General features: G+C 36.5%; 3 protein-coding genes, 1 long non-coding RNA gene, 1 other non-coding gene and 1 pseudogene across 6 annotated transcripts; 3 read left to right on the top strand and 3 right to left on the bottom strand.

The window, feature by feature from the left end:
* Positions 1-736: 736 nt before the first annotated feature.
* On the top strand, positions 737-2,611 carry LOC103452188 (NAC domain-containing protein 83-like). The gene is made up of 3 exons (XM_008391702.4): positions 737-1,227; positions 1,538-1,824; positions 2,085-2,611. The coding sequence occupies exons 1-3, from the start codon at positions 1,047-1,049 to the stop codon at positions 2,382-2,384; spliced, it is 768 nt and encodes a 255-aa protein (XP_008389924.1). The 5' UTR covers positions 737-1,046; the 3' UTR covers positions 2,385-2,611.
* Positions 2,612-7,865: 5,254 nt separating this feature from the next.
* Positions 7,866-9,304, bottom strand: LOC139190506 (uncharacterized). The gene is made up of 2 exons (XR_011574770.1): positions 9,097-9,304; positions 7,866-8,175 (listed from the first exon to the last, which is right to left on the bottom strand). It is a non-coding gene; the product is annotated as an uncharacterized lncRNA (long non-coding RNA).
* Positions 9,305-9,832: 528 nt separating this feature from the next.
* On the bottom strand, positions 9,833-9,912 carry TRNAL-UAG (transfer RNA leucine (anticodon UAG)). The gene has a single exon. It is a non-coding gene; the product is annotated as a tRNA-Leu (tRNA).
* Positions 9,913-13,976: 4,064 nt separating this feature from the next.
* Positions 13,977-14,615, bottom strand: LOC139190777 (uncharacterized; annotated as a pseudogene).
* Positions 14,616-17,355: 2,740 nt separating this feature from the next.
* On the top strand, positions 17,356-22,237 carry LOC103452189 (pyruvate dehydrogenase E1 component subunit beta-1, mitochondrial). 2 transcript variants are annotated; one of them, XM_008391703.4, is made up of 16 exons: positions 17,356-17,695; positions 17,774-17,909; positions 18,011-18,076; positions 18,264-18,344; positions 18,439-18,465; positions 18,567-18,629; positions 18,826-18,912; positions 19,140-19,265; positions 19,450-19,583; positions 19,670-19,742; positions 19,861-19,926; positions 20,952-20,990; positions 21,065-21,189; positions 21,271-21,385; positions 21,528-21,634; positions 21,824-22,237. In XM_008391703.4, exons 2-15 carry the CDS (start codon positions 17,859-17,861, stop codon positions 21,594-21,596), a joined length of 1,122 nt encoding a protein of 373 aa, XP_008389925.3. In that variant the 5' UTR covers positions 17,356-17,695; positions 17,774-17,858; the 3' UTR covers positions 21,597-21,634; positions 21,824-22,237. The 2 variants fall into 2 exon arrangements, with proteins under 2 accessions (XP_008389925.3, XP_008389926.3); XM_008391704.4 differs by having other exon boundaries at positions 17,504-17,695; positions 17,808-17,909.
* An 873-nt stretch (positions 22,238-23,110) lies between these two features.
* LOC139190289 (uncharacterized) lies at positions 23,111-24,674 on the top strand. The gene is made up of 2 exons (XM_070810283.1): positions 23,111-23,476; positions 23,854-24,674. The coding sequence occupies exons 1-2, from the start codon at positions 23,195-23,197 to the stop codon at positions 24,589-24,591; spliced, it is 1,020 nt and encodes a 339-aa protein (XP_070666384.1). The 5' UTR covers positions 23,111-23,194; the 3' UTR covers positions 24,592-24,674.
* Positions 24,675-26,516: the final 1,842 nt, after the last annotated feature.

The raw sequence follows: 26,516 nt of genomic DNA on the forward strand, positions 1-26,516 counted from the left end.
AATCTATCAACCATTGACTTGCATTTAAGATTTCCTACATATCCATATGTGAATGTTTTGGAGTACAACAACAATGTCATCTGCATAAAACACTTGTAAATCAATCACAAATTGACAATGTGAAAACAATTTTTTGTTTTTCGTGATTCTAAAATAACCTATTGCAAGTAAGGAGGGAATAAGTGGTTAACATACACAATGTGATTGTTTTATGAGAAGACCACAATGCATCTCCCCACCGTCCAAAACATATGCAAGTTTCCAACTTGGAGGGCAAGGTTTAAAATGGCAATTTAGGTAAAATATAAAGCAAAAGCATAATCCAATTAAAATTTGAGATTCGGGAGGGAGGGAAGAGACCCAATAGGGCTTTAACAGCTTCGGTTATTTCCACACACAAAGGTCGAACACCACAAGAAAGATCTCTCTCTCTCTCTCTCTCTCTCTCTTAACGATTTTGGGTTTCGTTTAATTGTCAAAAACTTTAACCTTTTCGCAGAGCCCTCGACGTTTTGTAAAAAGGGGTGTGCTATCCACACACCCCTTTTTACTTATCTCATACATCTTGTTAATTTCTATCATTTGATCTTCTTTAATTCATTCGATCCGACAGCCGAAAATTAAAAGAGTGTGAGAGAAGTAAACAGGGGTGTGTGGATATCACACCCCTTGTAAAAATTGTGTCAAAGGAAAAGGAGATTGAGTCTTGTATACGCCAACAAATGGGTCGTCCTCTTCTCTCTCTATCCACCCTGTCTCTCTCTCCTCGCATTGTCTCTAACACCCATTACTATAAAAGAAGCCACACTCTCTCCTTGAAACCCCCCCCCCCATCCACCTCTCCACGCTTTTATTTCCATTGGGACTCTTCTTTCCTTCTTGTTCTTGTTCCCTCTTGTTCTTGTCTAATCTCCTACTTTGTTTGTATTATCCAATCCCCAACGGACTATAAGACCTTGTCACGACTGTGTTTGCTTAGGATTAGATTTCTCAGTTCGGATTGGACTAAAAGACTAGCTTTTCAGTCCATTGGGATTTTCTCGGACATGGAGAGGATTAGTTTTGTGAAGAATGGTGTGCTGAGATTGCCTCCCGGTTTTCGATTCCACCCGACTGACGAGGAGCTTGTTCTGCAGTACTTGCGGCGCAAGGCTTACTCCTGCCCCTTGCCTGCCTCCATCATCCCGGAGGTCGATGTCTGCAAGGCCGACCCTTGGGATTTGCCAGGTTGGTTTTTCACATTTCCGTACAATTCACTTCTTCAATTGAAGTGATTGTTTTTTTTTCTTTCTATTTTGATTTGGTTTGACCAAGCTACAATGCCAAATACCTACCAATCAAAACCCAAATCGTATTTTAGACGGAAATGGTCTCGAATCTCCCAATTTTCCGGTTCTGCACTCGTTCTGTGAGTGCATAAATTGTAAAGTATTCAGTTTGGAGCGCAGATGGCTTGAAATGGAGCGCGAAATCGCCACTATGAAGAAATTAGATGGAGAATTGAAAGACTCAATTGGTTTGTTTTGTTTTGGTTTAGGTGATTGTGAGCAAGAGAGGTACTTTTTCAGCACTAGGGAGGCCAAGTACCCCAATGGGAACAGATCGAACAGAGCGACCTGCTCCGGTTACTGGAAGGCGACGGGATTGGACAAGCAGATTGTGACTTGCAGGGGCGGCCAAGTCGTGGGGATGAAGAAAACTCTGGTGTTTTATAGAGGAAAGCCTCCCCATGGCACCAGGACCGATTGGATTATGCACGAATACCGCCTTGTTTTGCCCGAAAATCCGGCCTCCATTGCCCCACCGGAAAAGAATTCAACCCAAGTGAGCTTCTTGTTCTACTTAGTCTCGTTTCAATAGGATTAGTAGTTTAATTTCTCAGAGGCCCCGGCTTAAAAGTAACATATTTTAATCTCCGTCACATTATTTATGACGAGACTAAGGCGGTATCTGATTATCTTCAGAGTCCCCAACTTAAATTCACAATTGTCACAATTGTGAAGTAACCCATGTGATTATTTCTTCAATTATGCTCTACAAACCACAAAGAACACATTTTTATTTTTGTTATTTTGCTGTTGCAGAGCCCTGTGGTGCCAATGGACAATTGGGTTCTCTGCCGCATATTTTTGAAGAAAAGGGGAGGCAAAAATGAGGAGGAGCAAGTTCAACAGCCCTCCTTCAATGTTCGAAAACCGAAGAATTTGAGGCCTGTTTTCTACGATTTCATGACGAAAGACAGGGAAAATTTGAGCCTCGCGCCTTGTTCTTCCTCCTCAGGGTCGAGTGGAATCACAGATGTGGTTTCTAGTGAGCAAGTAGACAATGATCACGGAGAAAGCAGTAGTTGCAATAGTTTAGGTTTAATTAGAAGAAAACAGTAGCGGTTTTAGTTAATTAATTTATAATCCCCTTAAATTAGTTCGCTTATGTTCCAGTAATTGGGCTCTTCTGGTTGCTTTATCAGAATAATCATCTGAGAAAAATCCAAGTTTAGGAAGAAAATCGGCGGTAACTTGTAGTCGGTAATTTCGAGAGCAATGGATGGTGTGCCCTTATGTAACCAAATCCCAAATTTTCTAATATCTGATGTCTTTACATTTTATTTCCATTTGTTTGGACCTTATTTTAGCTCTAACAGCGACATGCTCGCATATTTACCACTCTCTATTTTCTCTATTTATTCTGGTTGTTAGAACGATTTGGAGTAACCACATTTGAATATGAATTTTCTTTTACAATTTATAATCTAAAAATTCTAGAACGCTTCGCAACATGAGATGCTCCGAGACATCGTAAAAAAAATGCTCATAATCTGAACATGTTCTTCTCCATATCATGCAGCAGAATTTCTTTATAGAAAGGCATGGTATTTTCAAGGGAATAAGTATTGAGAAGTGACCCAAAGAGGAGTAAAAAGCAAAGTGAAAGTGTAAAAAAATGTAACGTGAGATTTTCCAAGGGAATAATTGTTGTCTTTGCAAAGATCGTCCCCTTCGCACGAGGTTCCATTTCTCCCTTTGTGGAAAGTTAAAAACTCACACTCAAAAGGAACCCAATTCCGAAACATTGTTTTCAAATGGATCGAATCTCCAAGAATTCATCCCAAATCGGCTCTCTCTCTCTCTCTCTCCCCCTCACAAATCTTCAAATGCACTCCAATCTGCATCATGCAAGATTAAATCCCGGAATCTTATTCCCATAAAACAGACATTCTGACCTAGTTTTTCCGCAAATATTTATTGCCATTTTGTACTATTTTTAGTGTCTTACAAGAAACCGAAGTCCCAAGAGAGAAAAACTTGTATAGAGCAGTCATATACTGTCTCTTTCCGATCACTCTCACAAAACTGCCTCTCTATTTCAGTGGTTCCACCATACTCTGCTAAAAAAAAAAAGTCGTACCCAGTGCACAAGGCTCCCGCTTTACGCAGGGTCTGGGAGAGGTGAATGTCGGCTAGCCTTACCCCCATTTATGGAGAGGCTAATCTCGCATATTACGAGAGATGTCATAGTAAAACAACCCTACCAAAATTTCTATAATCAAACAGTCTTATTGAAGTTTCTCACATACGAAAGTGAGTTTGGTGATGTAGGGAAACAGGGTTAACTAAATATTGAATCTAAAGGACCAGTTGGTGAAAGTAGAGAAGGGGAATATAAATACAGTGGAATATTTGCTTGGCAGGGACCAGCTGCAAATTGAAAAGAAAAAATAGGATTTGGCCAGTAGGGAGGGTCTGGGAGGGTCCCAAGTTTTGAAAACTGATCCATCAACCCATCACCTTAAATTTTCTAAAAGCATATGATTTCTTGCACCTTTATTCCTGCGAGTTTACGTAAACGATACCTCTTTTTCTTAATCCAGACAGTGTTATAACTCTGATATGAGTTTTTACTAGACAACAAATTAACCCAGATTAGAGGAAAGCTTTGTCCCACCAATGCAATCCTCCAACCACTCTGCAACATTGACCTGCATTAGTTTTGATAGTTTTATCATTGATTAGCTCCTAATTATTTATCTTTTAATTACAAAATTATATTGACTGCATGTTCTGCACACGTGTCGTGCATGCAAGGGCTACGAGCCTGATGTAATTGACTCCATCATCAATAAAATATCATACATGTTACTCTTACCATCTATTTGTATCATCTCTTTAATAGAAATGAGACCCACAAGCGTTAGGGGCCTACCTCTATTAGACATATGGTATAAATGATTGTACAAATAGGTGATAAGTATAGCAATACTCGTAAAATATTACTGACCATAAAATATTATAAATGAAAGTGCACATAACTATTCATAGTTAATGATAATTACATATAATTCTACGATCATTAATTATTTTCTTCGACATTATCTTATTTATCGTCACGTTTAATATTCTTTGTTATTGTGATGTTGTACTAAGAAAAAAAAAATGGAGTGTAGATGCAACATCTGACCTAAGTTACTAAAAACCGCTAACTTAGTAATCATCTAGAAGTATAAACCCCTCACGCATCTAATTTTTTATTCGGAAGTGCAAAGAGGGAGCTAAAATGAGCTTTAACTCTATGAATCTATCTTCTTTCATTGAAGCTGAAAGGTCAATTTATAAACATGATTAATTGTAAGATTAAGAGACAAAAAATGTAAAAAAATGAAGGAACGAAACCTACAAGGTAGGTTGTTGTCCTATACAAACATTGAGGCATGGATGATGATGATACAAATTACAATAGGTTGGATAGGTTTGAAGAGGATGGGCCACGAACCCATGAGAGAGTGCCAAGTGGACACCAGGTGGACTAAGGACGGCATAAATAATGAGATTAAACCTTTGATTAACACTCTGATTAAAGCATAATTAAGAGAGTAATTTGCCAATTTTAGGAAAATAAAGAAATAAATATATGCCGACCAAAGTTTATCGTGACACTGGTTTTGAATCACCTATTTTGCTTTTGGAGTTCTTCACGTTACTTTTTTCTATATATTTCTTTCGTTTTCATCACACAAAAAAATAAAATAAATTAAAATAAAATAAAATTGTTGTGTGTATGTAAGAGAAAGAGAGAGAGGGGGAAAGGATTGGATTGTGAAATGCTGACTTGGGTTCTCAAATTGTCAATCACGGGGGCAGGCCGTCATGGTAGACTACACACTACAGCCACAAACTGATCAGCTCGTCATGGAACGTGTTCATCAGCACTATAATATTTTGTGAATAATACGCCTCGTCGTAAATAATACGTTTAGTTGAAAACAATTTATATAAGTAGTATTGCATCATGCAATGACACAAAATACTACAGTAACGATATACCGTGTTATAAAAGTTGATCTCACGTTTGAAAGACATACATGAATTGAGGGGATGAAGAAAGGCAATTCTAACATTTTGAAAAACATTACCAAGCAGGCGGGGAATGTATTTAACGTTTGTGTATGTTGACCGGTTCCAGAACCAACCACTTTTATATTACTTTTCATGTTTATGGAGAAAATTAAAGTTTTATTTAGGGGGGTTGCTTAGGATCTATGCAACAAAGACATCTCCAATTTTTATACCACTTCTAATGACATGGTCAAATCAAACACTAATCAAATATTAATCTCCCACATTAAATTAATGCCGTTTGTGAAATTTAAATGGAGGTTCTCAAGAACTCCATGCCAAGTGAGCAAGATGATTATGTACAGTTAAATCTTATTATCGTAAACCTCAACTTAACTTGCATAATTAGGATGGCGGGAAGGGTAAAGCTCATGGTATTCTTGTCACATGCGACGAGATAAACTATACCTGTATCATATATTATAGAGGCATAAGTGAAAAACCGAGTAAACTAAGAAAATCATGTGTAATTAAACCTTCACAATGTATAGTATCCTAACATTCATGTGAGTCGAAGTTCGTTAATTTTTTCGATAAATTTTGGTTCGGTTTCAGTATTTAGTTCCGAAAATTCCAACCCTGAGCTAAAAAGGAATCCAATGCTTGAGAATCTCATGAGGGTGGGTTGGATTTTTTTTTTTTTTTTGCTATATTTAATGCATTTAAGAAGTGGGTAGGTGCCCTATGGCATAAGGAAACACCTCCCCACACGGCAGCTATTTCCCACAGCTCACCCCTCCAACAGGTTTAGAAAGCTAATACCAACTGTTGCACAAGATGTAAAATTATGTTGCCTAATTCAATTAAATGGGGGTCGATCATACATTTTAGGCCTTCTGAAAAATGCATGCGGAAAAAAACACCCCTACTAAAGTTTTTCTCCCCAAAAGATTTTCCAACGGGAAGTAATTTCTCCACACCCCTCCCCTGCGCTCATATTAGAAGAAGAAATAAACATGGATGTGCAAAAAAACCAGGACGGGCAAAAATTATTTCTCTTTCCTAAAGCATTGAAGGATTTAAGGCTAGTTTGATATTGTTGTGCTTTGAAAAAAAACTGCTTCTGCTGTGCTGTGAGAATAAGAGGCTGTGAAATAAAGTTGTAGAGTGTTTGGTAAACTTTTTTGTAAAAATGCTTTTGAAAAAAAAGCAATATTATAGTGTTTGGTAAACTTTTATGTAAAACAGATGTGAAAAAAAACCATTTTTTCTAAGCTGGGTTTTGCAGCTTCTTGTTTTTGGCTTTTTTTACCCAAAACTATGAAAAAAAAGCTAAAACTGAATGTTTACCAAACACAAAAGCTTTTTTTCATACCAGCTTTTTTTTAAGGGAACTTTAACGAAAAGTACATGGTATTGTTCACTTTAACAAAAAAACCACATTTTTACACTAAAAAGTCAATCCTGGTACTATTCACTTTACCCTTTATTTTATCCTTATCATTAAAACTCAAAGTTTTCAATTCATTTTCATTAGTTTTCTTTTTTTTTTAATCACCTCAATCCCAAACTGCACCTTAGAGGTGATGAGCTCATTGACAAGCAATAAGGAACGGCAACAACCTCCATGATGGCTTACTAATTTCCTACCTTTGCTTTTTCCCTGTGCTAAAAGGTGATTAATTTTCCATCTTTTTTGCAGTACAAAGTGAGAGATTTCAACATCCACAGATGCAATAACTTGTCAAAAGTATTAAATTTCCCTGATGCATAAATCTTATATAAATATAAGACAAGGACGTAGATATGAGGTTGAACACTAACAAGATTTTCCGTGGAGGAGCATAAAATCTTTGCATAAATCATATACGGTTGCGTGTAACACCATGGCCTCAAGCATCTCTCTTCATACTCTACGAGTTAATAGCGACATATGCAGGCAATGAAAAATTGACTAATTTATTAAAGTTTTCCGGCGTCAAAGTCGGTATCAGATCCTCTAGAAGGGGTTGGGAAGGAGAAGGAAGTTTTCAACTCATCTTTCGGCGGTTTTGGTGTTCACATTTGATAAGAAGATAGATCAGTAATCTTATAAACTACACATGGACCACACAAGATTCTAACAAAAGTCAGTATTATCCTATGTTTGGGAGTGCAAAGATTCCCTATTAAAAAGATAATCTAATTCCAACAGCCCTTCAAACCAAGATGAGACTTTTCATGAGCAAAGATAACTTGCTGATGGAATTTCATTAAACGATCCCTTTTGACTATAAAACTCCTAATTCTTCAAACAATATTTAGACGTAAATATTACAATAGGCCTAGAGATATTTCCACCATAAAGAATAGTCATCTGATGAGTTTTAAAAGTAACATAACTTGAGATGTCCTGAAATCCAACAGCCAATCTCTTACGGCCTGCTCGGTTTTGGCATTGACTACTGAATGATGTGCTCACAAACACAATCCTACAGGGCAATACAGGTACTACCATAAAACCAATAAGCCTCATATTCAAGATACACATCGACAGCAAGCAATTCTTAATAGTCTTATTGGCCATCAGAGTAATCCACGTTACACAAGATATAATCGTTTTTGGTCCAGGACTTAAACGCTCAACTCAAGAAATAGAAAGATCAAAATGGAAGTTCAGGATAGCATTCGGTTGAAGTTTATAACAAACAGTTGACATTTATAGCCTTGCTATCCTGAACTTATGCATCCAAGTCATTCTTACTCATTATTGGCTACTTGTGTTATCTTTCTCAGAAAATCCATCAGTGGCAGCACCCAATGACTGTGAAGGTGTTTCTGCACATGCCCTCAGGACAGCTTCATTCTGCAAGGAAAGTGGCATTCCAGGAGTTCAATATCAGTTTAACAGAAGATCACCAAATTTTGTGACACAAAACACTTTGACAAAAAATAAACATAAATCCCAACACACGGTTTTGAGTGTGCAAGTATAACATACACTCCACTAGTACATTGCAATATCAATATAACAGTGGTGCTTTCAAGTAGTCGCACATAAATCCTGCATCTAGTCATTTCGATTCCCTCTATCAAATGTTTTGTAGTGCATTTGTTACTAACGTAGCATAAGTCCTTGGTACTTGAAATTCCCTCCAAGCACACCACAATATAATTAGACTGATTCAATCATTGATGATTAGGGTCCAAACGATGATTGAAAAAAATAGAATTCAAATGAAAAACAATCAGTCTGGTATTTATTTCGGATTTGGGACCATGTTTAAGCCCAAGGACAACGAAAGAAACAAGCTTTTGTAAATACATCGTGTAGTTTCCTTCCTAGGACATTTCAACTAATAGACCTGGTTAATTGACCACAAATTACGATCACATGAATAAGACGGAAGGATACCCTTTTCTAATCAATCCAACACAATGCTGTTTCGCCATTTTCCGATACCAAAGTTACCAAAACTAATCATTCGTCATGTTATTTATCTCTTAAAACAATGATTGAGCAAACCCAAATGGGAATTTCTCAGTTTTCATTTGCCAAAAGACTCAACATCCCTTCAGCATATGCTGAGGCTTACGCACAGTTCGACTTTCAAGTGAAGCAATGCACTACTGCCTGGCTCCTATGTACGCACCAAATCACATTTAACGTGGAATAATCCGATTTCGAGCAAGTAATAACTACGAAATTTCGAGAATTCAGTAAAACCCTAATCAGAGAGTGGGAAATCAGAAATGATATGAAACAGTAAAGGGGGGAGAAGAGAACCTGCCAAACGCGGAGGAGACGCTTCTTGGCGTTGGCTTTACGGGTGGTGGTCAGCTTTATTCTCTTCCAAACGAGACCGCCGGAGTCGTGCTTCTTCACTATCTCCAGCACTCGCGTCCCCCAAAACGCACCCGCCATCTCTCTCTCTCTCTCTCTCTCTCCCTCCCTCCCTCCCTCCTTTTGTTCTCTGTTTGGATCTCAGCTCCTATTGGATTCGGTGGGTTTTTACAGGGGCTTATTTACTCTTTCGATTTTGGGCCCACTTTGTTCAATCTGGCCCATTTAGGTTGGGCCCAATCTCTTCTATTTCTTTTCCCACGTCTTTTTATTTATGTTTCTTGATTTCTTTAATTTTTTTTAATTCTAAAAATAAACAAAAATGTATGGGATGAAAAAATGGTATGCGAAAATTAGTATTCCACAAAAGTATAAAATTCTAATTCATGTGAGAAGCAACGACTCTAGCAGGATCACTAATAAAATATCACTTTAGCCCATTTAATTGAAATTATAAAATGTTAACGTGATTTAACCGTAACTGCACAAAATATGAGAGGATGAGAAGGGCACCCAAACATGAGGGCAAACAATCTGCCTCCTTGTTTTCTTTAGTTAATAGTGATTGTTTAATCATTACCAAAAAAAAAGTGCTTGTTTAATAAGTTCTTGGAATTAGTTTAAGTGGTAACAAAAAATAAAGTAGTAAGACTAAGTCCATGGTTTAAAAAGACTAATTTGACGGCTGTGGGATTTGAACCCACGCCCTTTCGGACCAGAGCCTAAATCTGGCGCCTTAGACCACTCGGCCAAACCGTCACATTAAAATAATTCACCCTATTAGTGTATAAGTTTTGATAATTTGTTTGAAGATTGTTAACAGATTTTAAGTTGACTCGTTGGGCTCTTGGGTGGTGGGCTTGTGCACGAGTTTGATCCTACTCATCAATTGCACATATGAGCCCACGGGGCTTATTATTGCTAGGTTTAATTCGGGTATAGTCGTTTTTAGTATTTAATTTTTGTAGTCACTGCTTAATGTAGATGAAAAATATATGAGAAAGGGTTTAGGCTTTTAAAATTTCATTTCGCGTGTCATTCTATTAACATTTATTTATCCTTCGCCCTTCTTCAATTTTCTCACATACTTTTGTTCTATATCATTATATAATATTAAAACAAAAAATGAAATAATTATTAAAAAAAAATGTCCTTATACATGTAATTTTTCCTTCCTCTAAGAATTTTTCATGTTTAATAATTATTTGTATATTTGCAAAATGTAATGTATAAGTTACAATTGTCACATTCCGACCTGGGGCCCCCATCACATTCCGGGCTCGACTCCACCGTAGCATGATATTATCCGCTTTAGGCCTCGACCATGCCCTCACAGTTTGGTTTCTGGGAACTCACGTGAGGCATTTTGGGAGCTCACTAGCTTCAGGTTCCATCGGAACTATGAAGTTAAGCGAGTTCGCGCGAGAGCAATCTCATGATAGGGTGACACACTGTGAAGTTCTATTGTAATATCCCACATCGCTCAGGGGAGTGGATCCTATAAGCTTTATATGTATATTCCCATCTTTACCTAGCACGAGGTCTTTTGGGAGCTCATTGGCTTTATGTTCTATCGAAACTCTGAAGTTAAGCGAGTTCACGCGAGAGCAATTCCATGATGGGTAACCCACTGGGAGGTTCCAGTGTGAGTTCCCATAAACAAAATCATGAAGGCGTGGTCGGGACCCAAGCGGACAATATCGTACTACGGTGAAATCGAGCCCGGATGTGATGGGGGCCAGGGCCGGGATGTGACAACAATCAAGGGCGGAGTTAAGATAATCTATAGGGTGAACTACAACCCACTCCAATGAGGGTGTGTCAACGTTGTTAAGTTAGGATGTACATATTAATAGGTGAAATCGAGCTCGGATGTGGTGGGGGCCAGGGCCGGGATGTGACAACAATCAAGGGCAGAGTTAAGATAATCTATAGGGTGAACTACAACCCACTCCAATGAGGGTGTGTCAACGTTGTTAAGTTAGGATGTACATATTAATATAACCTTCTTTGTCAATCAAAAGAGGATGAAAGACTATTTAACAAAACAAAATTTTGCTATTTTTAGTTTAAGCCTCACCTACAAGTGATTTTAACATCTCTAATTAAAAAAATAAAAAATATGCACTAAATATAAATTTTAACATCTCTTTATTTTTCACTTATTTTATTACTTTTGGCATAGAAAACGAGAATGTATCCATGCACGCCAAAACGATGTGGGCTCCGTGGATGCAAAACAGTGGCAGGCTTCTGGCACACAAAACAATGCTAACATCTCACATGCATAACGAGGCGAACCTAAGCACACAAGATGAGGCGAGCTATGCGCACGCAGAACAAGGCGAACTCCCAGGTGCTCAGAAAACAAGTCGGGCTCCACGCACAAAAAATATATTTTGAAGAACATGAATACAATAATTTTGTTATAGTAGTAAGAAAAATTAACAAAAATGGTTCAAATTCTTAGAGTATCAAACTTTCTGGCACCCTCAAGAATTTGAATCATTTTTATTAATTTTTCTTTTATTTCTCTTACCACTACAACAAATTATCGTATTGATGTTCTTCAAAATATATTTTTCTGCCAAAAACTATTATAATTTGTATTTAAACTTTTGTTATCAACTATTTAAAACCTAAATTTATAGAGATTTGGACCTTTTTTCTTTTTGTTAATTTTTCTTTTATCTAAATATGAACTATATATTAATAGAACTTTTTTTGTCAACCAAAATATGGTGAAAGATTTTTTAAAAAAACAAAAACAATTTAGTTTTTTTGTTGAAGCCTCATTTACAGGTGATTTTAACATCTCTAATTTTTTTTTTAAATAAAAAAATATACATTTTAACATCTCTATATTTTTCACTTATTACATTACTGTTGGGCTTAAATATTATACTAAATATACACATGTCGGTCATTAAATCATAAATCCACTTCCAAAAACATTATAAAGATTTCCTTAATCCTCTCGGAAAATATTTCAAGAAAATAAAAAAATGTACATTTTTTACAAAAAACGTGAATTAACACTCACGGTTTTCAGTCGGTTTTGCAAATTTGTATAAAAATCACGATTTAATCGTTTTATTTTCACCTTTGCCTCCCTGTGAAATTTTAAAAATTAAGGTGAGACTTTCCGTTGAGATCCTTGAGTGTAGAACCCTATTGGACAATGTTATGGGCCTCACTACTATATTTTTCACTTATTTTTTTAGTTTTCGGTTTAAATATTCCACTAAATATACATTTGTTTCTCAATAAACAGTAAAAATGCCTCCAAATTCCTTAAAAAGTTTAACTTAGCGATTAGGAAAAATATTTTGTGAAAATAAAAAAATTGAATTTTTGTCCAAAAACATGGGTGTTAGGCGGCCTCACTGCATGCAAAACGATTCGAACTCATCTTGCGCAAAACGTGGCGAATCATGGCACGAATAATAACACGAGCTCGACTCACAGAAAACGGGGCGGCCTTTTGGCACACAAAACGAGCGCGAGCTTCGTGCACGAAAAATGAGGTAGGATAAGGCGTATAAATCGAGGTGCGCAAGGAAAACAAGGCTGGTTCTATGCATGCAAAAATGACACGGGCTCCATGGACTAAAAAAAAGGGCGGGCTTTCAGCACGCAAAACGATGTAGACACCACACATACAGAACGAGACGAACCAAGACACACAAGACGAGGCATGCTCTGTGCATGTAATAACAAAACAAAATTTTGCTATTTTTTGTTGAAACCTCACCTACATATGATTTTAACATATCTAATTTAGAAAATATACACTAAATGTACATTTTAACATCTCTATATTTGTCACTTATTTCATTACTTTTGGGTTTAAATATTCTACTAAATATACACTTGTTGGTCAATAAATCTTAAATCCACTTTCAAAAACATTACAAAGATTTTCTTAATGCTTACGGAAAATATTTAGAGAAAATAAAAAAATTTGTAGTTTTTACAATAAACGTGAATTAACACTCATGGTTTTTAGTCGATTTTGCAAATTCGTACAAAAATCACGGTTCAATTTTTTATTTTAACCTTCGCTTTACTGTGAAGTTTTAAAAATTGAGGTGAGACTTTTCGTTGAGATCCTTGAGTGTAGAACCCCATTTGACAATGTTATGGGCCTCACTACTATATTTTTCACTTATTTTTTTAGTTTCCTACTTAAATATTACATTTGTTGCTCAATAAACCATAAAACTGCTTCCAAATTCCTTTAAAAGTTTAACTTAATGCTTAGGAAAAATATTTTGAAATAATAAAAATTTTGAATTTTTGTCAAAAAAACATGGGTGTCAGGCGGGCTCGCCGCACACAAATTGATGTCGACTCAGCTTGTGTAGAACGAGGTGAACCATGACACGAAAAACAGGGTGGGCTCGGCTCACATAAAACAGGGCGTGCTTCCAGCACACAAAATGAGCACGAGCTTTGCGTATGAAAAACGAGGCCGTATAAGGCACATAAATCGTGGTGGGCACAGAAAACAAGACTGGCTCGGTGCACGCTAAAACGACGCGGGCTTCGAGAACTGAAAAAATGGGCAGGTTTCTAGCATGCAAAACGATGCGGACACCATACATGCAAAACGAGGCAAACAAAAGCACACAAGATGCAAAGTCGGCCCTAAGAATTTGGGGGCCCTAGGCAAGCCTTCAAGATAATGCCATAAAGTTTTCTAACCCATGACTCTTTGTACATTGATACGTAAAAAAAAAAGAAATTCGCTAAATACACAAAATATATATTTCAACATCAAATACCTTTAGAAATTAATATCAAAAGAAGAAATACAAACATTACTTAAATATTACACGTCTCACGTTTTTAGACGCAAATGTACTAATTAAGTTTACATAATCTAATTTTTCAATTGATAAAATAGCTAACTCGTTCAACCGTTCTTGTGACATAGTTGATTGAAGATAAGATTTGATCAACTTTAAATTTGAAAAACTTCTTTCAGCAAACGCAACTGTAACTGGTATGCTTAACAAAATTCTATAAGCAACCCATGCATTCGAGAAACAACCATCCATTTGTCTCAAATAGTCCAACACTTCCATTGCCCGACTGTCATTCGGTAAAGTCTCTCTCAAGATTCTTAGCTCTAGAAATAAGTTTTTCCATCAATATTAAAATGCTTACCATGTTTCAAAAATTCTTCAAGATTGATAAAAAAAAAAACTCATCAAGCTATCATTCTCCGCAGCTTTTAACTTCTTCAAGTTAAACAAAAGCCCAAACGTTTCTTCATTTTTCTGAAATTGTTCAAAACTGATATCAAGTAAAGTACGAGCTTGATCAATTATATAAAGGAAGTAATCAACTTTAGAAGTTTCAATAGCTGATTGTTTTACCGCTTCACTAGCACTCTCATCAAACAATTTCTTTTTTCGAATGATGCGTTTCTCATGAAAACTAGGTTCAATCCCCATCTCACTTGCTATTTTCTTAGCTTAATTCATTGCCTCATCAAATCCATGTTCTCTATAATGATCAAGAAGGGTTATAAGTCTTTTTAACTAATCAATAGCAACATCAATATGCATGTCTTCTTTTTGAAGAGCTTTGCTAACAATATTAATAACAAACAATAATTCATGCCATATAACCATACCTAACAAGAATTCAAAATTCTCCAACTCATGAATTGCTAGGGACTCGACGTCACTCATTGACTTAGGATCTTCACTAGTATTTGCCAAGTGAATTAAAGCATCTCTTATTTGTTGAGTGCTTTCTCTTATGGGTTTAACACTTTCAATATGACTTTCCCAACAAGTTTGTGACAATGGTTTCAGGGTGTGACATTCTTGCACATGATTTGTAGAAACTTTTCATCGCTTTGTAGAGGATGAGAACAATGTATATATGTGTTGTACTACTCCAAAACAAGACATAGCTTTAGGGCAATAGTTGTCCATATCACAAAGTGCAAGATTAAGGCTATGACATCCACATGGAGTGTAGAATGCTATAGGATTTATGTTAAGTACTCTGCTTTGTACACCTTTATTTTTCCCTTTCATATTAGAACCATTGTCATAACCTTGTTCCTTAGAACCCTCAAGAATTTGAATCGTTTTTATTAATTATTCTTTTATTTCTCTTACCACTACAAAAGACTATTGTATTCATGTTCTTCAAAATATATTTTTCCATGCAAAATTTATTATAATTCGTATTTAACACTTGTTATCAACGATTTAAAACCTAAATTTATAAAGATTTGGACCTTTTTTTATGTTAATTTTTATTTTATCTAAATTTGAACTACATATTAATAGAACTCTATTTGTCAACTAGAAGAAGGTGACACACTATTTAACAAAACAAAATTTTACTAATTTTTTATTGAAACATCACCTACAGGTGATTTTAACATCTATAATTAAAAAAAATATTAAAAAATATACACTAAATATACTTTTTAACATCTCTATATTTTTCACTTATTTCATTACTTTTGGGCTTAAATATTCTATTAAATATACACTTGTTGGTCAATAAATCGCAAATCCGCTTCGAAATACATTTTAAAGATTTTCTTAATGCTTAGGGAAAATATTTCGAGAAAATAAAAAATGTGCATTTTTTTTTTACAAAAAATGTGGATTAACACTCACGGTTTTCAATAGGTTTTGCAAATTCATACACAAATCACCGTACTCATGCTAGATTCAAGCTTGGAAATTGGTTGTGACATCTTTGAGAGCCATTCTTGTGGCATGGGTCGGTATGTGCAAGAAGAGATATTGTGCGGTTCCTAAACCTATATTCGTTAATGTTTTGCTTTAACGTCGTGATCTAGTGGATATGATGTATCAAAATGAAAAACACATTTAGTCCAAATTTGAAGTTTAGTATTCATTTCTTCAAGAGTTATTATTGTCCTTCTGCAATGGATATTTGTGGTGTAAGTTGATCGATTAATTGAAATGATTTTAAGACATAAATTGTTTTTATTTAGTTTTTAGACCTAAACGTTGTGATAAAATGCAAATAGCGTATCGATTTTGAGGAACACAAAATTGACTTCCTCATCTTAGCAAAAGGGCCAATTTGTCACTATAAATATTAATACACATGAAAATGACATTCCTTTCCTTTCAAGCCCTTGGTTGAGAAATACAAAGGGCCCCACTTTTGCAAGTCAAATTTGGACTTCTATTGCACCGTACTAATGGTTAGAGCCAAACAAACAACAGTTAGGTGACGTTGAATTCCCAATCGATTCACTCCACAAAAAATTCTTTAGGTCCTCTTGTTTTGGCATGTCGATAATTGCTTTTAAGTTGTTGGCAATGTGAAATTCGATATGTTTGATGATAAAAGAATTTTATGATGGACAATTTAGCTACCTGTAGTCTTAATTTAGATTTAGGTAATTTTAATTCTGATACTCCTCCTTATTGTTCAATTAATTTTATTCGTAAAAATCGATTTAATATGTCCTGATCTAAATTTATTATTGAATAGGTTTGATTGAACTATTGTTTTTAGCCTTGTTTTTCAAAACAAGAAAAAGGAAAGAAAAAAAAAAACCCTTTTGATTCATTATTTTTTTATTACCAAACACTTTGCTTCCTCTGGTAGTTGAATCCACGCGCTACCTACCTTCATTTTCCTTTAGCAAATGAGCTCAACCGACCCTACATTGCAATTTAATTTGTCTCTTTTTTTAAAATAAAAGTAGTATATTCTTCAAACAATCTTTTAAAACCAGTATGAGACTGATAACACCTCTAATTAAGTAAAAGGAGTTTCGCTATGCTAATAGTTATGTGCGTTGTATTTATTTGACTGCTACCATAATTTAAATCATTTTTATTAATTATATTGCTAATTACATGTTTAATACAAACAAATCTCGTGTATAAATTCAAATGTATTGGAAAGGTGATAAGCAAAGTCGTGAAGACATGTAGTATAAGTAACATCGTTCGATTAATTTGATTGTTATTTATTTCATTTATACAAAAAAAATGATACTAAGAAAATTACTTTTGAATAACATTTATGTATCATCCAATGTGACAATTAATACGTATAACCAATATTCAACTGAATTAACTTATTAATTAATATGACAAGTAAACGTTCTGCCTCGACATAACAAATCATTTGAAAGCGTTCATGTGCTTTTCACGGCTGTCCGCGCCTCCAAGCGTCGGGTTCCAAAACTGCCCGCCAACCCTGAATTATCTTCCGTATATGACCCTACATTCCTACACAATTACGCCTTTACCTACCTTTTTAAAATTAATTTTGGTGCCAGCAAGGAAAATGAAATAAATTGCACTATCCCTCCCTCACAATATTAAAACCCGCAGTACTTGGTTGAATTCCCGAACAATAAAAAAATAAAAATCAGAGAAATAAAAAGTAAAAAAATAGAGAATATTAGGTAATTGAAAGAAAGTGGTTGCTGCTGCTGCTGCTCCGCTGCTCCCTCAACGCTCATTTTTTACACATCGCGTCGCCGATCCGATCCCCGCTCCAATCCGCCAAACAGGTTCGCTCACCTCTCAAATCCCTACGATTTGTTTCCGTATGAATTTTGATCTGATTATTTTTATTTCCATATTTCCAGTAAATCGTTTGTTCTTCCTCCTCATCTTTCTCAGTGCTTTCACTGAAATTGGCGTTCAGTGTGATTTTTTGGGAAAGAAACGAAGATGTTGGGGATTTTAAGGCAGAAAGTGGGAGCTGGAAGCTCGTCAGCTATGGTACACCCTAATACTTCTGCAATTTACGATTTTAGTTTTGTAAAACAATTGATTAATTTATTTTTTATGTGAGTTATTGGCTAATATTTGTGATGATTCAGATTTTGGGGCAGAGGATCCGCCCCGCCGCTTCGGCATTGAGGGGTTTCGCATCTTCTGCGAAAGAGGTAATGTTGGTTCTGGATTTCCACTTGTTCGTATTGTTTGTATTATTAGACTCCCAGTTTTTGGGGATTGGTTTTCTCTACATGTTTGTTGCAATCATGCTATTTTCATATCCGTATCTGTTCTCAGTGGAATATTGTGAATTCCAGAGGCACATAATATTTTTTGACAATGAAATTATGCACACAGATGACAGTGAGGGATGCTCTGAACTCTGCGCTCGATGAGGAAATGTCCGCGGACCCAAAAGTGTTTTTGATGGGTGAAGAGGTGAGGATGCATGGGTAGGTTGTATTTTTTGTGATTTGAGTAACCAACTGAATTTATTTTCGTAACATTGATCGTTGCTCTTTCTGTTATGCAGGTTGGGGAATATCAAGGTGCTTACAAGGTTAGAATTATTTGCTGAAACTTCATTTTTTTCATTTTATCAAGAACCCATGTGAACATTGATGTCTTTAACAGTTGCCCTTTGTTCTCCATTGTATATAGATAACGAAAGGACTTCTGGACAAGTATGGTCCTGACAGGGTTCTTGATACCCCAATCACAGAGGTTAGTCCTATTACTTGACGTGCCGTGCTACTTCTCTTTTGTTTACTTCCGTGTTTCAGTAACATCATAAATGTTCTTCCCTTTTATCTCCTCGTCTCCTAAATTTGAGGCTATGTGGGCCAATTCGTTTATATACATTAGTGATAGTAGTTGATAGTGGCTGGCTGACCTTATTTATTTGGAAATTTTTTTGCAGGCTGGGTTTACTGGGATTGGAGTTGGTGCTGCTTACTATGGTTTGAGACCTGTTATAGAGTTCATGACCTTTAACTTCTCAATGCAGGTTTGGAGGATTTTTTTTTATTTTATTATTATTTTTTTTTCTGTTATGACTTTTATACCAGAGTTTTAATGTTATAACTAATAGTTGATGGTTGACACTGAATATTCTTTCCGAATCTCTGAAGCTATTGCCATCCAAATGCTAACTGAAAGATTCTTATCATCCTTCTAGATCAGTTGGTCCAATTTATTTTTCATTAAAGGATTATGTTCTGGTGTTTATTGCAGGCAATTGACCACATCATCAATTCCGCTGCAAAATCAAATTATATGTCTGCTGGCCAAATAAATGTGCCCATTGTTTTCAGAGGACCAAATGGTGCGGCTGCTGGGGTTGGTGCCCAGCATTCTCAAGTATTGTTCCCCACACCCTTTCTTTTAAGTCTCTTTACTACTTTGTTACATTGCAATCTTTCATATATTACCTTTTGTTTATTCCTGATCTACCATTTACCCACATCCACAGCATATGTAGCCTTCATTTCTATGTGAGTAGTGAATGAATTTTGACAATTTTATGATATGCTTGTTGGTCTAGTGTTATGCAGCATGGTATGCAGCCTGCCCTGGGTTGAAAGTTTTGACTCCTTATTCATCTGAAGATGCTCGTGGACTCTTAAAAGCTGCCATTAGGGACCCTGATCCTGTTGTTTTCCTTGAAAATGAGTTGTTGTAAGTAATCCACTGCAAGGATATTGTGATGCTTATGTTTGTTATCAAGTAAAACGTTATGGTCTTGATGTAATTTTCTGTTTCAGATATGGTGAGTCATTTCCTGTTTCAGCTGAAGTTCTTGATTCCAGTTTTTGCCTCCCAATTGGAAAAGCTAAGGTGATCATCAGCTAATGGAATTCTATAGGAAAATGATTGTTAATTCCAACCAGATTTCCAACTTTTATGTTATCTATCATTGATGATTGCCTTCTACTTATTATATAATAAAACACAGATTGAGAGAGAAGGAAAGGATGTCACTATTACAGCTTTTTCGAAAATGGTTGGCTATTCTCTACAGGTTTGTTTACTATACCTCCCCCTGCTGCCAGGATGGATTGACATATGACAAATGCATGCTCATTGGTACTTGATAGCCTGATGGAAAAAAATTGAAATGGGACTTGCATGGAAACTTGATCATGGCTTTGAGAATAAAGGCTTATCTGCTGCTGTGACTATGTGATGCGGGTCAGAGTAGGGGTGGGTGATAAGGGTATACGTATGGTGGGCTTATAATGATAGAAATTTGAAGAAATAGGATATTTAGAGAACAAAGCAGGCTGTGGTTGCTGTAATCTCTAGACAAACGGGGAAGAGGAGAAGAATTTGGAAGAAAAGAGAAGAAGATGGGGTGTCCAAAGATAAAAATTGGGTGTACAAAGAACCACTCAAATTTTAAATGCAGTGCATTGTCCTAAGACCCAATTAACTAAACACTTGATTATACTCTCAATAAACCTTGATTTTGACTCTGCGCAACCATCCATACCTTTTCTCTAGACCCAAAAGGCTTTAGCTTTAGGTTTGGCCCTATGATCTCATGCTTGGGCTTCCAAAGAGAACACTTGTTTTCTAACCTAAGTAGGAGCAACTTTATCAATGTGCAATTGTCCTGGGTCACTGGATTGTTTGAGTTAACTGTGAAAACTTTGTTTTTGTATTGGTCAAGTTGTTGGGTATGTTGGTTAATTTTGGTCATCATTGCATTAGATTTTTATAGCCGACCCCACTTAGTGGGAAAAGGCTTTGTTGTTGTTGTTGTTGTATTGCATTAGATTTTTGCCTGCCTATTTCTCATATTTTGAAATACTATTGCCATTAATTTCTGAATAATGGGGATCTTATTTTGTCCCGCACTTTCCTTTTATTTTACATTTTCTTTGGCACGGACCAAGAAAAAAAAACACTGGCCTAAGAAGGATCTTATAAAGTGTATTTTCTCTAGCCACTTTTGCAAAATTGTTGTTTATAGTCTTTGGATTTCAGTCAGAATCTCTCTCCCTTCATTATAATAGTGGATTTATTCTGTTATTTGGTATTCAGGCTGCTGAGATACTCGCTAAGGAAGGAATCAGTGCTGAGGTAAATTTGTGTAACAGCACAATCTTGTTAGTACTTTAGTAATAGAGATGGTTTGACCATTTGTGATGTTGTAGGTCATAAATTTGAGGTCAATTCGTCCTCTCGATAGGAAAACCATCAATGATTCAGTCAGGAAAACCAACAGACTGGTGACGGTTGAAGAAGGGTTTCCTCAGCATGGTGTCGGCGCTGAAATCTGGTCTTTCTCTTTACTCTTAAATGTTCCCTGCTGAGTGGTTTTCAGACACCACTTATGCTAACATTGTTTACTTCTTAACAGCGCATCTGTTGTTGAGGATAGCTTTGGTTATCTTGATGCACCGGTTGAGAGAATTTCTGGGGCTGATGTTCCCATGCCTTATGCAGCCAATTTGGAGCGATTGGCTGTTCCTCAGGTGAGTTTCCCTTCAGATTTTTATTGTTTGGTCAGTAAGTGCTTGTAGTTGGCCAGTAAAAGTTATTCAGTTGCTGGCTTCTTCCCATTAACTCGGCTATAGGTTGGTATGCCAATAACATCTTGGTTAACTGTTTTTACAGGTCGAAGATATTGTGCGTGCAGCAAAGAGAGCGTGCTACAAATCTTCCTCATTGGCTGCAAGTGCTTAATTTTTACCACTTCAATGCAGAAATTTCTCTGGATTGAGGTTAGTTATAAGTTATTTTATGTTTCATAGAATGATTTGATGCCACATGGTACTCTATCTGCGCTACATATCTTTACCGACGTTCTTCACTTACGTTTTAGGTTATGCTATGATTCAAAGAACCTTTTGACATTTTAGTTTATGCCAGTTTCTTATGTGTGTGAGTTTGTTGTTTATTTTTTCTTTCAGGAGTTATAGAAATTGTACATTATTTCTCTCCTCATCGATTGTTGGGAGGAACTGCTTGTCAAATAACTGGTAGATCATCCCGTGCGGGGAAGAACTGCTTGTCAAATAACTTGGGAGAACGTTGACAAGGGCGAGAAATTTTTTGACTTGTGTTGTTTATTATTTTTCGCTGTCCGCATTAAACCTATTGTGTTTTGGAAGCCATTTTCTGGGTTGAAGTACTTGATTTCCGGAAACGTCAATGGCTGCTGCTTCAGTCTTTTCCTTCCTTCCAGTGGTTTTGGTCCCAATTGGTGAATTTCAGTTAACTATGCGTGATCGATGTACACTGCAGAGATTTATGATTGTTGGAACCGAAACGAATCAATTGGATAAAAAATATTAGAAAGGAGAAGGAAATATTTGAATTTTGAAGTTAATCGTGCAGCTATTATGATTGAATTTTTTGTAGAAACACGAGGCCAATGGCTATAGAATTAGCAGAAATTCTGTGCACGATGTCCGTTCCGTAGTCGGACTAGTATAATTAGAGTAAACTAAGATCACACTATTTAAACAATAACACCTATATTTTAGCTTTTTTCTGATGCATCACTGTCAAATATAAAGATGTCTGTTTGAATTCTTTTTATTTGAACAAACGATATTATCTATACTAAGAGCACCTCCAGCGGGAGAGGTTGCTCGGGGGCTGTGGATCAAATAGTAGGAAATTGCTGGGGGGATGAGCTCCAGCGTATGGAAGCCCGAGCAACAGGCGAGGCCCGAGGAGCAGGCCCGTCGAGGATTGCCAGCCCGAGAGCCCGAGGGCTGCGTCAGGCGCGTGCGTTTCACGCGTGCGTGGGCGCGAGTCGTCCGACAAAAAAACAGGGCTGGGGCCCGCGATTTCAGTTTTGAAAAGTAACCGTTGGGGAAGCCATCTGTTCGATTGAAACGGTCATGTTTTATGGACCGTTGGATTTCCAACGGTAAAAAACATTTAAAAATCTCATTTAATTTCATCCGTTTGATCTAAGATCAACGGTTCACGTTATTAGGCTTTGTAAATTATATAAAAAAAAGAAAAAACTGTTTAAAAATCTAAAATGTTACTGTTGTGACACGTGGCACAATCTTGAGTGTTGGAATTTAATTTTTTTTAAATCCAACGGCAGAGATTAATTAGGTGAATAAAAATTAAAAAAAAATGTAAAAAAATTCTTAAAAATCCGAAAAAAATTATGAAAAATTATAAAAAATTATGATTTTACTTTTCTATAAATACCTTCTTATTATCTTCTACCCTACACCACAATTTCATATTTTCTCAACTACTTTCAACCACATTCCTATCTTTCTTTCAAAGTTTCAATCCAATTTTTTTCCAACAAAATGACTACTCAACCAGGTACGAATTGGACGCTTCTTGAAGATGTTGCGTTGTGTACTAGTTGGGTTCAAGTTACTCATGATTCGATTACGGGTAATGAGATGCAGTTGCGAGAAATGTGGAGTCTTATTCATACCAATTATCTTGAGAAAATGGGTGGGCAAAGAACTAAAGAATCGATGTCCAGTCGTTGGAAATTACTTAGTCAATCGTTTAGTACGTGGAGAGACGCCTTGGCACAAGCTAGTGGTAATCTTCGAAGTGGGGAAAATTTAACGGATCAGGTAACAATATATTATTTATTTGTTAGCTACTTTCATTATATTTATTTGTTTGTATTATTTATTTGTTATCTTCTTTCATTATAATTATTTGTTAGCTACTTTCATTATATTTATTTGTTTGTATTATTTGTTACCTACTTTCATTATAATTATTTGTTAGCTACTTTCATTATAATTATTTGTTTGTATTATTTATTTGTTACCTACTTTCATTATAATTATTTGGTTGTATTATTTATTTGTTACCTACTTTCATTATAATTATTTGTTAGCTACTTTCATTTATAATTATTTGTTTGTATTATTTATTTGTTACATACTTTCATTATAATTATTTATTTGTTACCTATTCTCATTATAATTATTTGTTTGTGTAGGAACTTCAAGCACAAGCTTGGTATGGTGCCAAAACCAAAAGCAAAAACAAAACATTCACCCGGTTTGAATGTTGGAATATTGTCAAAGATTGTCCTAAATTTAGAGTTGTGCATGTCGGTCCAGAAGTTTTCATGAACAGCACCCCTCTACACTCTACACCTGAGCATGCCTCGCATGATCATGATGAAGATGATTATGAAGAAGTGCCTGAAACGCCCCCCGTTGAACAAGCGTCGGGGTCGACTCGTTTTCCAATTAGGCCTCAAGGTAAGAAGGCTTCAAAGAGAAAAGGTAATGCTTCCAAGAATGATTATGCAAAGTATATGGAAGATCTTGCCCGCCAAGGTGAATTGAATTTGGCCCGGGAAATGGCTAAATTTGAGGCTGATAAGGCTAGAGAGGATGCAAAAGCTGCAGCTTTTGAGAGAAAATTTGAAGCTGATGAGAGAGAAAGAGAACTACTTCGGCAAGAAAGGGAACATAGAAGAGAAGAAAGAATGGCTGAACGAGATCGTGACATTATGAATGAGCCTTTAGAAGGGAAGTCTCCAGACTCTAAATATTTTTGGAAGTCAGAGAAAGCGGACGTGGTGCGAAGGAGGCGTGCAAGAGAAGCGAGAGCAAGAGGAGATGGTCCTAGCACCACAAGAGAAGATTATCCTAGCACGACAAGAGAAGATCATCCTAGCACCACAAATTGGTTAGGTGATGGTTATCATCCATTCACGAACCCATAATTTTCCAATCAATTCGGGTTGTAATTTCTTATTCGGGTTGTAATTTCTTATTCATTGAATAGAGTACTTTATGTTGTTTCCAATTTATTGAACTTAGTACTTTATTCAAAACACATTTAAACACACCAAATAAAATAACATCAACACACCAAAAAAACACACCAAATAAAAACAAACACCAAATAAAATAAAATTACATTTCAACTCACTAAATGAACTAAAAAAGCACACCACATAAAATAAAATAAACACACCAAATAAAAACAAACACCAAATAAAATAAAATTACATTTCAACTCACTAAATGAACTAAAAAAACATACCACATAAAATAAAATAAACACACCAAATAAAAACAAACACTAATGAACTTAAGTATCGTCAGCACCCCTCAATTCCCACTGGTGCTCTATCAAGTCAAGTTGGCGGGCATTGTGCATATATGACCTTTGAAGTGCAGTATATCGTTGGATGATCCTTTCATTGTAACGTCCATCCCTTTCTAATGGCTCATGTTGCACGGGCTCATCGGTGGCGTCATGAGCACAATATATACGTGTTCTTGAATTGTTCATCGTGTTTGGCTCATATTTATCAACGGCTTCATAATCGTACTCATCTTCCACAATCATGTTGTGAAGAATGATGCACGTCATCATGATGGATCGAAGCGACTCTACATCAAACAATCTGGCAGCACCCCTGATGATCGCCCAGCGAGCTTGGAGGATACCGAAACAACGTTCCACATCCTTCCTGCACCCTTCTTGACATCTTGCAAAGTGTTTTTCCTTTGCACTGCGCGGACGTGGCATTGTTTTGACAAATGTTGACCACCTTGGGTAAATGCCATCAGCTAGGTAGTATGGCCCGTCGTACATACGTCCATTGACCTCATACGTGACTTTTGGTGCCTTTCCTTGCAGGACATCGTTGAACACTGAGGATTGGGCAAGGACGTTGAGGTCATTTTGAGCTCCCGGAACCCCGAAAAAGGCGTGCCAAATCCATGTATCAAAAGATGCCACCGCCTCTAAAATGATACTTTTTGATCCTTTTCTATCCCCATAAGCACCTTGCCATGCACTTGGACAGTTTTTCCAAGTCCAGTGCATACAATCAATGCTTCCAATCATCCCTGGAAAACCTCGCATCTCGCCTTTCTTCAGAAGCCTTTGTAAGTCCATATGAGTAGGTTTCCGGAGGTACTCTGCGGTGTAGATAGATTCGATTGCCGAACAAAACCTCATCAAGGACTCAAGAATGGTTGATTTTCCCATCCTCGTTATCTCGTCCACTTGGTCTGCAGCTGCTCCATATGCAAGCATCCGCAAGGCAGCAGTAATTTTTTGTTGAGGCAGGAGACCCATAGCACCAAAAGCATCCGGCTTTTGCACAAAGTAAGAATCATGGTTGCAAACAGCGCCCATGATTTTGTTGAACAAATGTCGTTCCATTCTAAAACGACGTCGGAAGTATGTATCAGGGAATGCACTGTTACGGACAAAATAATCGTCCAAGAGCTCCTGACCTTGTCGTTGCCTGTTTCTATCAATGTTTACAGCACGGTTGGGCCTGCAGATATGAGCCACAGTTTGGACGACTCGACGGGATTGTGAGGCTCCTGCCATTCTTGATTCGTCATCTCTTCGTCTACGCTCGTCATCCTTTTCCATCTCATTTTGGGCCCAATCCCCAACATTGAACATTCCTTCTGATTGGTTAAACAATTCTTCCTCTTCTTGCTCGATTTCCCACATCATCTTTGAAGACGAAGAAGAAGACATTGTAAGAAGGAAACAGAAACTATGAATAATGATATGGATTTTGGTGAAGAAGGAAGCAAAAACTATTAATAATGATAGGGATTTTGGTGAAGAAGGAACCATAAACTATGAATAATGATAGGGATTTTGGCGAAGAAG

The sequence above is a fragment of the Malus domestica genome, chromosome 13 (assembly GCF_042453785.1).
Source record: "Malus domestica chromosome 13, GDT2T_hap1".
NCBI lineage: Eukaryota > Viridiplantae > Streptophyta > Magnoliopsida > Rosales > Rosaceae > Malus > Malus domestica.